General features: G+C 31.0%; 1 protein-coding gene across 1 annotated transcript in view; it reads left to right on the top strand.

Moving 5' to 3' along the window:
- The first annotated feature begins 10,225 nt into the window (after window positions 1–10,225).
- LOC135216131 (peroxidase-like) overlaps window positions 10,226–12,935 on the top strand; it is a 20,565-nt gene continuing 17,855 nt past the window's right edge. Inside the window, exons 1-2 of the mRNA XM_064251207.1 lie at window positions 10,226–10,467; window positions 12,931–12,935. The exon at window positions 12,931–12,935 is cut by the window's right edge and continues 161 nt beyond it. Coding sequence (XP_064107277.1) covers window positions 10,290–10,467; window positions 12,931–12,935 — 183 coding nt within the window. The 5' untranslated portion in view covers window positions 10,226–10,289. The remainder of the gene's footprint in view (window positions 10,468–12,930) is intronic.

The raw sequence follows: 12,935 nt of genomic DNA, 5'->3' as shown, positions 1-12,935 counted from the left end.
TATTGTAAACAAAGAACATACACCAAAACTGACAAAAATATCGCTAGGGTTTAGTACAATGTTATTTAATTTTTCCACAAGATCAAGAGAATTCCGGATGTGTGAATTAGATACAGTTCCTAGTAGCGGGGATAACAGTTTAGTAAGTTATTTCGATAGTTTATAAGCAATTGATCCTACGGTACTAATAATTGGGCGCATAGGTTTGTTTTCCTTATGAGTTTTGACTAGGCTATAAATAAGGTAATGAGGGACACTTTACAGTTAACTGACACAAAAGTTCTTTTTTATCTTTAAGAATTTGTTTGATATTGATATTAAAGTTTTTTATTACTTGGTCCAACGGATTTTTTGCGAGTTTTTTGTAAGTTACTTCATCCTCTAGTAAAGTATTCATGCGTGATATGTAGTCAGTTTTGTCAAGAACCACTAAACTATTGGATTTATCAGCCTTGGTAATGTGTAAGCTATTATCATTCTTCAATTCTTTTAAACTTTTTCTGTAGCGAGCGGGGAAGTTATTTTCATGATAGGCATGCGTAGCACTATATGTCATGCCTTTAATGTCTAAATGATTTTGTGGTAGGTCACAGCATTTTTCAAACTTATATAGAGATGTCGCTATTGATAAAGCTGAGGGTTTGTTACAAATGAAGAAAGACAACCCAAAGCGTAATGTACGCACTGCATTATCACTTATTTGTTTGCTCGATAAATTCACCACACAATCACTTCTAGCATTATTAGTCCAATCACTGTCGTTGATAAGGTTGTTTAATTTTCTGTCCAGTTTTCTAATCAAAGTGTCTGTAGTTCTATGAAGTTTTCCATATATTTCTTGCCTTAATGCGTGTTTCCAATCAGTCAAGTAAAAATTTGTGTACGTATTAAGCAGCATATGTATTCAGTTAGAACAGCCCAGACTTCAAATGCACTGTTTATCCATCTGAGTGAAAAATCTCATTGTATTAATTGGGGTGATTCCTCGGCAATTGCTAGATCTAATGATTATGTTTCAAGAAATTTACTGGAATCGGCAATTATACAAATCACTAATAAAAACAACCTAAATCTTAGTCTGGGAATGTACCATTTGGACCCATATATTTGTAAGATGTTTATGAAGGACCTTAAAATAAATGAACAACTAATAAATTAGTCCCACATGTATATAGTTATTATTTCTCTCTCTCTCTCTCTCTCTCTCTGGTTCGATATTTTCTCTCCCTCTTACTCTTGCTCGATATATATATATCTATATTTTCTTTCGTCTTTTCATTAATAATATTTTTGGGGGGGAAAATTTGTGTAAAAGTTCATGATATTAAATTGTATATGCTCCCGTGTTTTTTCAAAATGTACTGTTTTCTGGGAGAATCACCTGTTTACTGCGTGTATCCTTCAAGGTGTGGCTACCCTCAGGCGGCTTCTCCTTTCTGTAGAGTGAAAATCGCCCTTATTGCTTGCTAATCTTGTAGTGTCAGTTTGTATATTAAGCTTTCTTATGACTATGTTGTTCTCTGTAAAATCAGTTTGCCTCAGTAAAGGGTCCGAACAGGACCGAAAGTACTTGGCTATCACGCTTTTTCATTTTTTCCTTCGTGATAAAAACCTTTATCTATACATAGCATCATGTTTTATATACTTCGTGATCAAGTTATTCATGTATATATATATATATATATATATATATATATATATATATATATATATATATATATATATATATATATATATATATATATATATATATATATATATATATATATATATATGTATATATATATATATATATATATATATATGTGTATATATATATATATATATAATATATAGTGTGTATATATATATATATATATATATATATATATATATATCTACTACACACATGAACGTATATATATATATATATATATATATATATATATATATATATATATATATGACATATATATAGTATATAGTATATATATATATGTATATATATATATATATATATATATGTGTATATATATGTATATATATATATATATATATATATATATATATATATATATATATATATATATATACTACCTACACACATGAACGTTATATATATATATATATATATATATATATATATATTATAACAATATTATCCAGTATTGTGGGGGGGGGGGAGAGAAGGCAAAGGAGGAAGTGGAAAGGTAGGGTATAGGCTTAAGCTTGCTAGGAATTTTATCTTGGCTACAAATAACATGTGGAATAGTCTGTCTTGTTCAGTTATAGAATCTTTTGATCTTTGGTTGTTTAAACAAGGAGAAAATTCTTTCCTGCTTTCTGCTGTTGTCTCCTGGATTAAGGTGTACCTATTGGTTCTTAGTTTTCTATAAAAAGCATTTTAGTATATCTTAGTTTAACCAGAGCCATGAGCTGATGAGCAGCTCTCCTAGGACTGGCATAATATTTTTACGTGGCTAAGAGCCAATTGGTTACTTAGCAACGGGACCAACGGCTTATTGTGGAATCCGAACCACATAATATCGATAAATTATTTTCTAATTACCTGAAATAAATTCCTTTGATTCCTTGTTGGCAGAGCAGGGAAGCGAACTAGGACTACCAAATCAGTAGCCAAGCACGTAACCCACTCGTCCAACGAGGAACTAATTTTCTGTAAAAGAAATCTACGGAGATGGCTATTTGTCTGTCTGTCGGCACTTTTTCTGTCTGCCTTCAGATCTTAAAAACTACTGAAGCTAGAGGACTGCAAATTGGTATGTTGATCACCCACCCTCCAATCATCAAACATACCACACTGTAGCTGTCTAGCCTCAGTAAGTTTTATTCTAATTAAGGTTAAAGTTGGCCATGATCATGCATCTGGTACTACTTTAGGTGTCAACACACGCCACCACCGGGTCGTGGCTGACAGTTGCATACTGCATTATACACTACAGAAAACTTGATTGCGTCGAAGAAACTTCCGCACATTTTTTACTTGTTTATTTTTAATTCTCTCATATTTCTTTACTTACCATCATTTCCTACAACTTGCAGGCTGATTTCTTTCGAGTCTACTTGGGTTTACAGTCTGCTGACTCTCCTTTGGAATTTTCTAAGGAAGATTTGAAGACAGAGAAAACGGCAAGTCCATCTGATTCAGTGGCAGTAAACTTAATATGAAAATACATTTTTCTTCTTATATATAAAACGTGTTCAATCTGAAATTGACTATATCCAGTCGACTTGTCACAAGTTCTCGAATGATAAGAACTCTCGAGATGTCAAGAACGCTAGCCTATGCACTAAATAAGAACTTTTAAATTCAGACATATTTATCAGAGCTAGAACAGACCCATCCTCACCATCGAAGCCAAGTAGGCAATCGATGGTGAGGATGAGTCTATTCCAGCTCTAATCAATCTAACTGGATTCGACAAATGTGTGTATGTATGTATGTATGCTCGGTAATAGATCTCGTTCTAACTACTTGGGATGCGGGTTTGATTAAAGCTACCGGACATCAGAATTACTTCATATTAATTACGCTTGGGTTTTAGGCCTTGCAGTGACAAATGTATCTAAAATGCGTGAAGACTTTGATAAGAGGGCATTGTAGCTGTTAAAATTTTATTATATATATATATATATATATATATTATATATATATATATATATATAATATATACACATATATACATATATATATGTATTTATTTATATAATATATATTTATAAGCAAATACCACAGGAAAATGATAGTCAGAAATCCAAGCGCTCTCGTCTTTACTAAGACATTGTCAAAGAACGAATGAAATACAATTGGAGAGAAAGTTATCAGGTAAACAACAAGATCATGAATACCAGATGGTTAATTGTCAAAAGTGTAAAAATTAAAGATAATCCAGGATTATCGGATATCACGCGGTCACAAACCTAAACATAGATTTAACCCTAACAGAAACTACAAAGTATCCATCTAGTCCAAACATGTAAAAACTGAATATATTAATTTTGTTGCTTATATTTATTCAACCGTTTTCATTATGAAGGCATCAAGTTTAAATAAACCAAGACTTAAATTTAGAACATTTCCATTATTTGACTTGATGAAACAAGATTCAATGATATTCCTTTTAACTGTGTCATTACATGGGATTAAGGCTCTTGTTGCTCCAGTTAATAGGATGATCTAAATCTCTGATATTTTCTGTTTTCGGCCAGTTCACGAAAATCTCCAGGAATTCCTTAATAATCTCAATAATTTAGTCCCTTCTATAAAATTTACTGTAGAGGAAGAAAGAAATTGTAATTTGAATTTTCTTGATGCAACTGTCCATAGAAATTATAGAAATTTCACCTATTCAATCTTTCGGAAATCAACTAACATTGCCTCTTTTGTTCAGTACTACTCCAACCACCATCAAAATTTTAAATTCCCTGTTTTTTCTGGGATGTTCCTAAGGGCTTTACGTGACTGTAGCACGCAGTTTATTGACGCCGAGATTAAAACTATTTATGATATTGCATTGAAACTTAAATACCCAAGGACTTTTGTAGATGTGGCATGGAAAAGCTAGAAAAACATTTTATTTAACTAATGAGTTTAGTAATACAAATTCTTCTAAAGATCTTCCAGGCTGCATATATGAAATTCCTTGCAAAAAGTGTGATAAAGTCTATTACGGACAAACCGGTAAATCTCTTTCACAACATCTCAAACACCACCAATATTCTGTTAGAAATAGGCAAATATCGAATGCATCGTACATATGAGAGATTTAGATCATCCTATCAACTGGAGTCAAGCAAGAGCCTTAATCCCGTGTAATGACACAGTTAAAAGGAATATCATTGAATCTTGTTTCATCAAGTCAAATAATGGAAATGTTCTAAATTTAAGTCTTGGTTTATTTAAACTTGAGGCCTTCATAATGAAAAAAGTTGTAGATAAATATAAGCAACAAAATCAATATATTCAGTTTTTACATGTTTTGGACTATGTGGATACTTTGTAGTTTCTGTTAGGGTTAAATCTATGTTTAGGTTTGTGACCGTGTGATATCCGATAATCCTGGATTATCTCTTTATTTTTCACCCTTTTGACAATTAACCAACTGGCATTCTTGATCTTGTTGTTTACCTGATAACTTTCTCTCCAATTGTATTTCATTCGTTCCTTGACAATGTCTTAGTAAAGACGAAAGCGCTTGGATTTCTGACTATCATTTTCCTGTGGTATTCGTTTATTTAATGAGGTCACGTGCATCTACTGTGATTTTTTAAGAAATATATATATATATAATACATACATACATACATATATATATATATATATATATATATATATATATATATACTATATATATTATCTATATATATATATTATATTATATATATATATATATTTATATATATTATATATATATATATATATATTATATATATATATATATATATATATATATATATATATATATATTTATATATATATTTATATATATAGATATATCATATATAATATATAATATTTATAATAAAATATATATATATATACACACACACATATATATATATATATATATTATACTATATATATATAATATTAATATAACAGAGAGACAGAGAATGGGCACACTGTCTATCATCGCACAATGGTAAAAAATTAAAATCTCGATGACCCAAACACCTGCTCTTCGCTAATATCGATCATTGACCTAGCCACACCTACCTACCTACCACCCATACTCCCACACTCTGGGACAGGTGTGTCCTCATAAAGGATACATTATGTTTTTAAATAATGATGCAAACTTCCATTTCATTCAGTTTCACGCTGGACTGGGTTTGTGCTGGTGGAAGCCTCCGTTTGTGTACATAAAATTTATCCTGTGAGAACTTTCCTTAATTTCTGTATTATTTCGCATATAATACTTGCTGCTAACTGTGATGGTGTTTGCCGTTATTTAATTCTCAAGAATGAAAGTAGATGCGATTTTTTAGGTTCATTAATTTTATGTAAATGAGTTTATATATATATATATATATATATATATATATATATATATATATATATATATATATATATAAAGGTATAAGCCACGAAGGAAAAATAAACAACGGAGTTTCAGCAAGATCTTTCGACTCAACGTCCCTTACTCAGCAGTTTGTCTGCTGAGTAAAGGACGTTGAGTCGAAAGACCTTGCAGAAACTCCTTTGTTTATTTTTTCTTCGTGGCTTATACCTTTATTTATGGATTTATCACGTTCCAAACTTTCGTGATTCAGTTATACATATATATATATATATATATATATATATATATATATATATATATATATATATATATATATATATATATATATATAATATATATATATATATATATAATATATATATATATATATATATATATATATATATGTATATATATATATATATATATATATATATATATATATATATATATATATATATATATATATAATATATATATATATATATATATATACATATATGTTTGTATTATAATGAATTTCGTGGACGAATATATTCCTTATTCTTTAAGTTAGAATAGTTCTTGGCCAAGACATTTTTAGTTCACATTTTTTAAAAATCAAATATGACGTTAATTTTAATATATTTCTTAAGTAATTTTCCATATTTCTTTTTCTTTGTTATAAATTTCATGACCCAATGAGTTTTTATTCTTGAATTGTAATAAGCTTTTTGTCTTTAAATATTTTATGAAGAATTTTAATTAACCTTTCTTGATCTCAAAAAACATCTTAAATTTGATCTATTAATAAATATAATTTTAAGTATATTCTCTTTCAGAATTCATATTACATTTGTGATTCTTATTCATAATCATTTATTAACTTATTTTCAACTCATGTGAAACCTTGCGTCTGTCCAAACGGAAGTGTTATTCGTAAACAGACACTTAACTATATTTATAACGGAAACAATTGGAGCGATAATCAAGTTCTCATAGAATGATCCCCAATACAGGCCACTGCAACGTGCAATGGTAGTCTGTAACTTGTCATAAAGGATTCGACGCATGTAAAACTCCTGGTGTGGAGCTCTGAACTCAGCCCAGGAAATAGATACACTTTCACTAAGGACATTCCATTCAGAGTTACAAATAATAAATTCGAAATGTTCTGTTGATATGACATCAGTCTGTCACAAGGTTTGGCGAACTGGTTTGAATTACAGTTGTTGTTATTGAGGCCAATAACCTATTCAACCGAACGAGTATATGCACTCGCATATAAACTGTTACACACATAATATGCATACACACAAATATAATATATATATATATTATATATATATATATATATTATATATAATAAATTTCCATAAAATTATCCAATATATATTCAGCGAATATTGTGCCCAAACTCTTTCTTTACATATAAATACACATACATATATACATATATATATTATATTATACGATCACAAGTAACACGTGAAGATTGTATATCAAGAGCCAGCAGGAAAGATGAAAAACAGAAGTACCTAGCGCTTTCGTGTATTCTTGACACACCTCATCAGGGTACAATATATAAAAAATGAAAAATAGCTTCGAAATATCAAAGGTAAACATAAAAACAAAAAGGTAAAATACAGAACAATCAAACAGCCTAGTCAAGAAGCAAATGGTCCACAGCCTAGAATTACACTTAAAGGACAACAACAAATGGAAATGGAACTACTAAGCAGTCAATTACATTGTTGACAACTTCGTAACTATGTAATTGACTGCTTAGTAGTTCCATTTCCATTTGTTGTTGTCCTTTAAGTGTAATTCTAGGCTGTGGACCATTTGCTTCTTGACTAGGCTGTTTGATTGTTCTGTATTTTACCTTTTTGTTTTTATGTTTACCTTTGATATTTCGAAGCTATTTTTTCATTCTTTCTTTTATATATTGTACCCTGATGAGGTGTGTCAAGAATACACGAAAGCGCTAGGTACTTCTGTTTTTCATCTTTCCTGCTGGCTCTTGATATATATATTATATCTTTACAATTTCCATAAAATCAGCCAATATAGGCATATTGAACTTCGTATATCCAGCGGAATATTGTGGCTTATGCACTTTTCTTTGCTTCTTTTATGGGCCATTCTAAAATACACACACACATACATACATACATACATACATATATATATATATATATATATATATATATATATATATATATATATATATATATATATATATATATATACATATAAATATATATATATATATATATATATATACAAGTATGTATATCGAACTACAAATGTCCTTTAATATCTAATTTGCTCTACCTCGGAATTAATATATTTTCATATATGCTTAACCGAGGGGGAATTTATTAAGCGATAATAGAATTGGCGATCGACAGGCGCGAACCAGCGACCTCTCAATTCCAGGATTGGCAGGGAGCGGTGTCGGGGTGGTTTAAGGCTTCTCTGCCAGTCCTGGAATTGAGAGGTCGCTGGTTCGCACCTGTCGATCGTCAATTCTATTATCGCTTAATAAATTCCCCCTCGGTTAAGCATACATGAAAATATATTAATTCCGAGGTAGAACTAATTAGATATTAAAGGACATTTGTAGTTCGATATATGTATATGAATCACGGTAATGTGATAGACTTACATGCATGTGTGTACGTATGTATATTGGTTTTGTGTGTAACAGTCCATATACGAGTGCGTATACTCATTCAGTTGAATAGGCTGTTGATTTCAATAAAAATTACCTAATTCAAACAAATTCACTTGATTGTATTTGTATACACACAATATAATTTTCGTTTATATCCCGCTCAGATATACGCTTGTATCCAAAGAGGTCGTTAAATTCAATAAGTTTGCAAGGTACTGCGACTATAAAAACTACACCTTCATCGTGTAAAAAGGAAAAAGGGCCAGTAGATTCTCTCCAAATCTATAGATCTCGTAGTTCTGGTGGAGATTTTCAGCACTCTATTTACACTGATATATTTTCAAATGAAATGAGTCGATGTTGTTGTTTTCCATATCATTTTAGTTAACAAGAGCAGTCTGAGGATGCAAACTTCCGTCTATGGGATTAACATAGTTGCCAATTTTCTGATAATTACGTTTTCCCTTATAAAACCATGGATGCAATTAGCATAGCTACCAAAGCACTCTGATGTTAACGCCTCAGATCAACTGGGCGAGTATGGGATGATTCAAGTTCCCGAGGAACTCTCGTCATTTGTGTTCTCTTGGACAAACAAGCAAGAGTTATTTTATTCCTTTAGCAAACGCACACATATGTGAAAAAAACAAAGCAACAAAATTAAATCCAGACCCGTACTTTCATCAAATTGTGACCTAGTATTTCTTTAAACATAAGCATTTTAAACGTATATCGTAACAACCGACATGTACGTGAACAGACAGATGGAGAGACAAACCAACCAAGGAACAGGTCCTCTTTTGCAGAAATTATACAAACTAAAGCCCTTCCATTCAAACACTTCTCTCCAGCTAGTCAGCGCTTTCCCCGTCTCTCACCAGAAGACTTCACAATTCCACGTATTCTCTCCAAATGACTCGGCCACTGTGAACACACATACATACATACATGTACATACATACATACTACATGAACACATACATACATAACATACACATACATACATCACCACACACACACACACATATATATATATATGTATATATATGTATGTATATATATATATATATATATATATATACGTGTATATATATATATATATATATATATATATATATATATATATATATATATTTTCGATGCAGTTATTGTATTCGTTAAGGAAATTTTAGATTTTATTTGTCTGAAATTGAGTATGCATACACATGAGCCAGGGTTACTCTGCCGAGATACTTTCAAACTGTTTATTTATTATTTGCATTAGTTTCATTCTTACGAAGTACTCGCATGTCTATATATATATATATATATATATATAATATATATATATATATATTATATTAGTATTTCGCAACATATGTACCTTTTAAAAATAGAACTAATACAAATAATTTATAGAGTCTCAGCAGAATAACCCTGACTCATGCAAATGCATATTCAATTTCGGTCAAATAAAACTTATGAATTCCTTGATGAATACAATAACTGCATCGAACTTCTCCCAATCTACAACAAACAACCATCATCTTGGCATATTTACAATCACTTCCCGCTCCAAATCAATTCAACCAAAATCAACTTTCAGAAAACGAGCCAATTTTTAATCGCGTTTCGGAACGAACGGGACCATGAAGCTTTTGTTTACATTGGCGCCCCTTTCGTCGCTGCTGCTGCTGCTTCTTCAATCCACCAATGGGATCGCGGAGCAAAGGTGCCCGAGTGCCTATACATGTCTTCAAGAGAATAGAGATGTTCCTGAGAATGCTAACCTTAGGAATATCTTGAATCTTAACCTCCCTTTTAAAGGTAAGGAAATAAAATAATTTATTATAGTGAATTAGATTAGACGGATAATGTGTTTTTTACTTCAAATAAAAGGAATTGATTCATTTTTTCTATTGATTAAAGAAACAACAAGAGTACTTTACAGCTGAGGTAGAGTCAAGATTAAACCACAATGCCTATGTTAACTTGATTATGAAATGGGATCTGTATATACTTAAAAATCTAGGTAAACGATCTAATCATTTGCAGACCTGATAAAGGTAAAGGTGTTGTACTTCTTAATAAGCAGGAATATATTGATAAGGTTAGTCAATTCCTTGCAGATAACTCCAAATTTCAGTCTCTCGGTGAACAAAATATTTTAGAAATTTATAAGAGGGGGGGGGGATAAAATTAACAGATTCTTATGAAAATTGAAAAATGAATGCATTTTCGATGAAACCACTTACCAAAAACTATCTGTAACAGGCTCTTCATTTAGTATTTTAAATGATCTCCCTAAAATACACAAGGATGGTGCTCCCAAGAGACCTATTATGGCAGCGTAAAATAGTCCAGCCTATTCAATATCTAAATATCTAGTTACTTTACTTAATGAATTTGCTTATAACTAATTGTCACTGAAAAAATGGATAAGAGTTCCAAGAAAAATAGTTTTACAGGATGGTGATCTACATATACCCAGCTTTGATGTAGAATCACTCTACAAATGTTCCTTTAAATGAAACTATTATAATTATTTAAGATAAGATTTTTTACGAAGATCATATAACTTTTCATGGATTTAACAGGCAACTCTTCAAGTCGCTTCTTAAGCTTGTTGTGCAAGACTATGTTTATTTTCAACTGTCAGCTTTTCTCGCAGGTGTATGGAGTTGCTATGGGTTCCCCTTTGGGACCTGTTTTGGCTAACATTTTGATGTCTTCTTTAGAAGAAACTTTTTTTAACTAACTTCCCAGATGTGCGTTAACCCGAATACTAAAGACGATATGTCGATGACACTTTCGTGTTATTCAAAGAACCTTGGCAAAATGAGATATGGAAAATGAAAGTAACAACTCTGCCTTCTTTAGACATTACAGTCAGTAGAGATAATGGGGAATTTACCACGTCGGTATACAGGAAAAAATCGTACACGGGACTTGCCAATAATTTTCATAGTTCATGTTTTAAGAATTTTATATTGAACTCCATTTACAATATGGTTTACAGGGCTATCCGTTAATCTTCAAGCTGGGCACTTTTCACAATGAAATAGAGTTTTTAGCAAGCTTCTTTTCACAGAACTCATAACCAGACAATTTGGTTTATAAAATTATTAACAGACTGCTATCTTAAAAAAAATTTAAGCCGATTCCCTTTTACAAAGTAGAAAAGAAAAACTATTCGCTACCATCCCTTTTATCTCAGATAATAAGTTCTTAACTAAAGTGAAACGCATTATTGAATTAGAGTTTGACTGCCTTAATATGCATTTTATCCCTATCAATCCTCTTAAGACTTGCACATTTTTCAACTACAAAGACAAATTGCCGACCTTTATGATATCCAACATTATTTACAAATCTAAGAGCCTAGGATGCCCCAATATTTAAGTTAGTTCTTGCCGAAGGTTGTTGCAGATGAGATATTGCAGTCACATGGGATATAGTTTCAGAACAGGACAGAGAATTAGCAAACCTGAATTCTCTAATATAAGGAACCATGCGTCCATATGCAGGATTCAAGTCGATAAGAAACATTTTTCCTACCTCACCACCCTTGACTAGCATAACTGAAGTCTTGGGTAGGTCTGCAGTCTTGGTCATTCGTTCTTCCTTCTCCACTCTAATAGGTTGTTAGGTACAGGGTCCCTCTTTTAATATTGATACAATTCTTGTGACTTCTTCTAAGTAAAGTTAATTCTTAAGAATTTTAATTAAACTTTTTTTTAATTTTACTGTCATTTATAATATTTTTAATGAGCATGTTTTAATTTCACAGATTGATGATGCACTGATTTATGTGCAAAACGTTCCTTTGTAATAAACCATGGTTATTATGATGTTTTTTATGGACCTTGCTGATTACCGATATAATAGCTCATCTGAATACACACACACACACACACACCCACACCCACATATATATATATATATATATATATATATATATATATATATATATATATATATATATATATATATATATATATATATATATATATATATATATATATATATATATATATATAATTGTGCGTATGGGTATATTTAGTGCAGTAATTCTGTTATGGAGGGCTGAGCTCACATTCAAGATCCGTGGCTTACTCCTGGCATACCACCCAGTGTTAGACCCAACTACAAATGGACAGCAGCATCACCTATGAGTCATGTCAAGGTCATGGAGCTAGCAACCTCATCCCTACATATTTCCTGAGAACACCAATCCCTTAAAGGGATTAATGAGTGTAAAGAGAAAATATACACATTAATTTTTTTCAGACACA

This window comes from Macrobrachium nipponense, chromosome 6 (genome assembly GCF_015104395.2).
Source record: "Macrobrachium nipponense isolate FS-2020 chromosome 6, ASM1510439v2, whole genome shotgun sequence".
NCBI lineage: Eukaryota > Metazoa > Arthropoda > Malacostraca > Decapoda > Palaemonidae > Macrobrachium > Macrobrachium nipponense.
The sequence above is the reverse complement of the archived record's forward strand: the minus strand, read 5'-3'. Positions and strand labels throughout refer to the sequence as shown.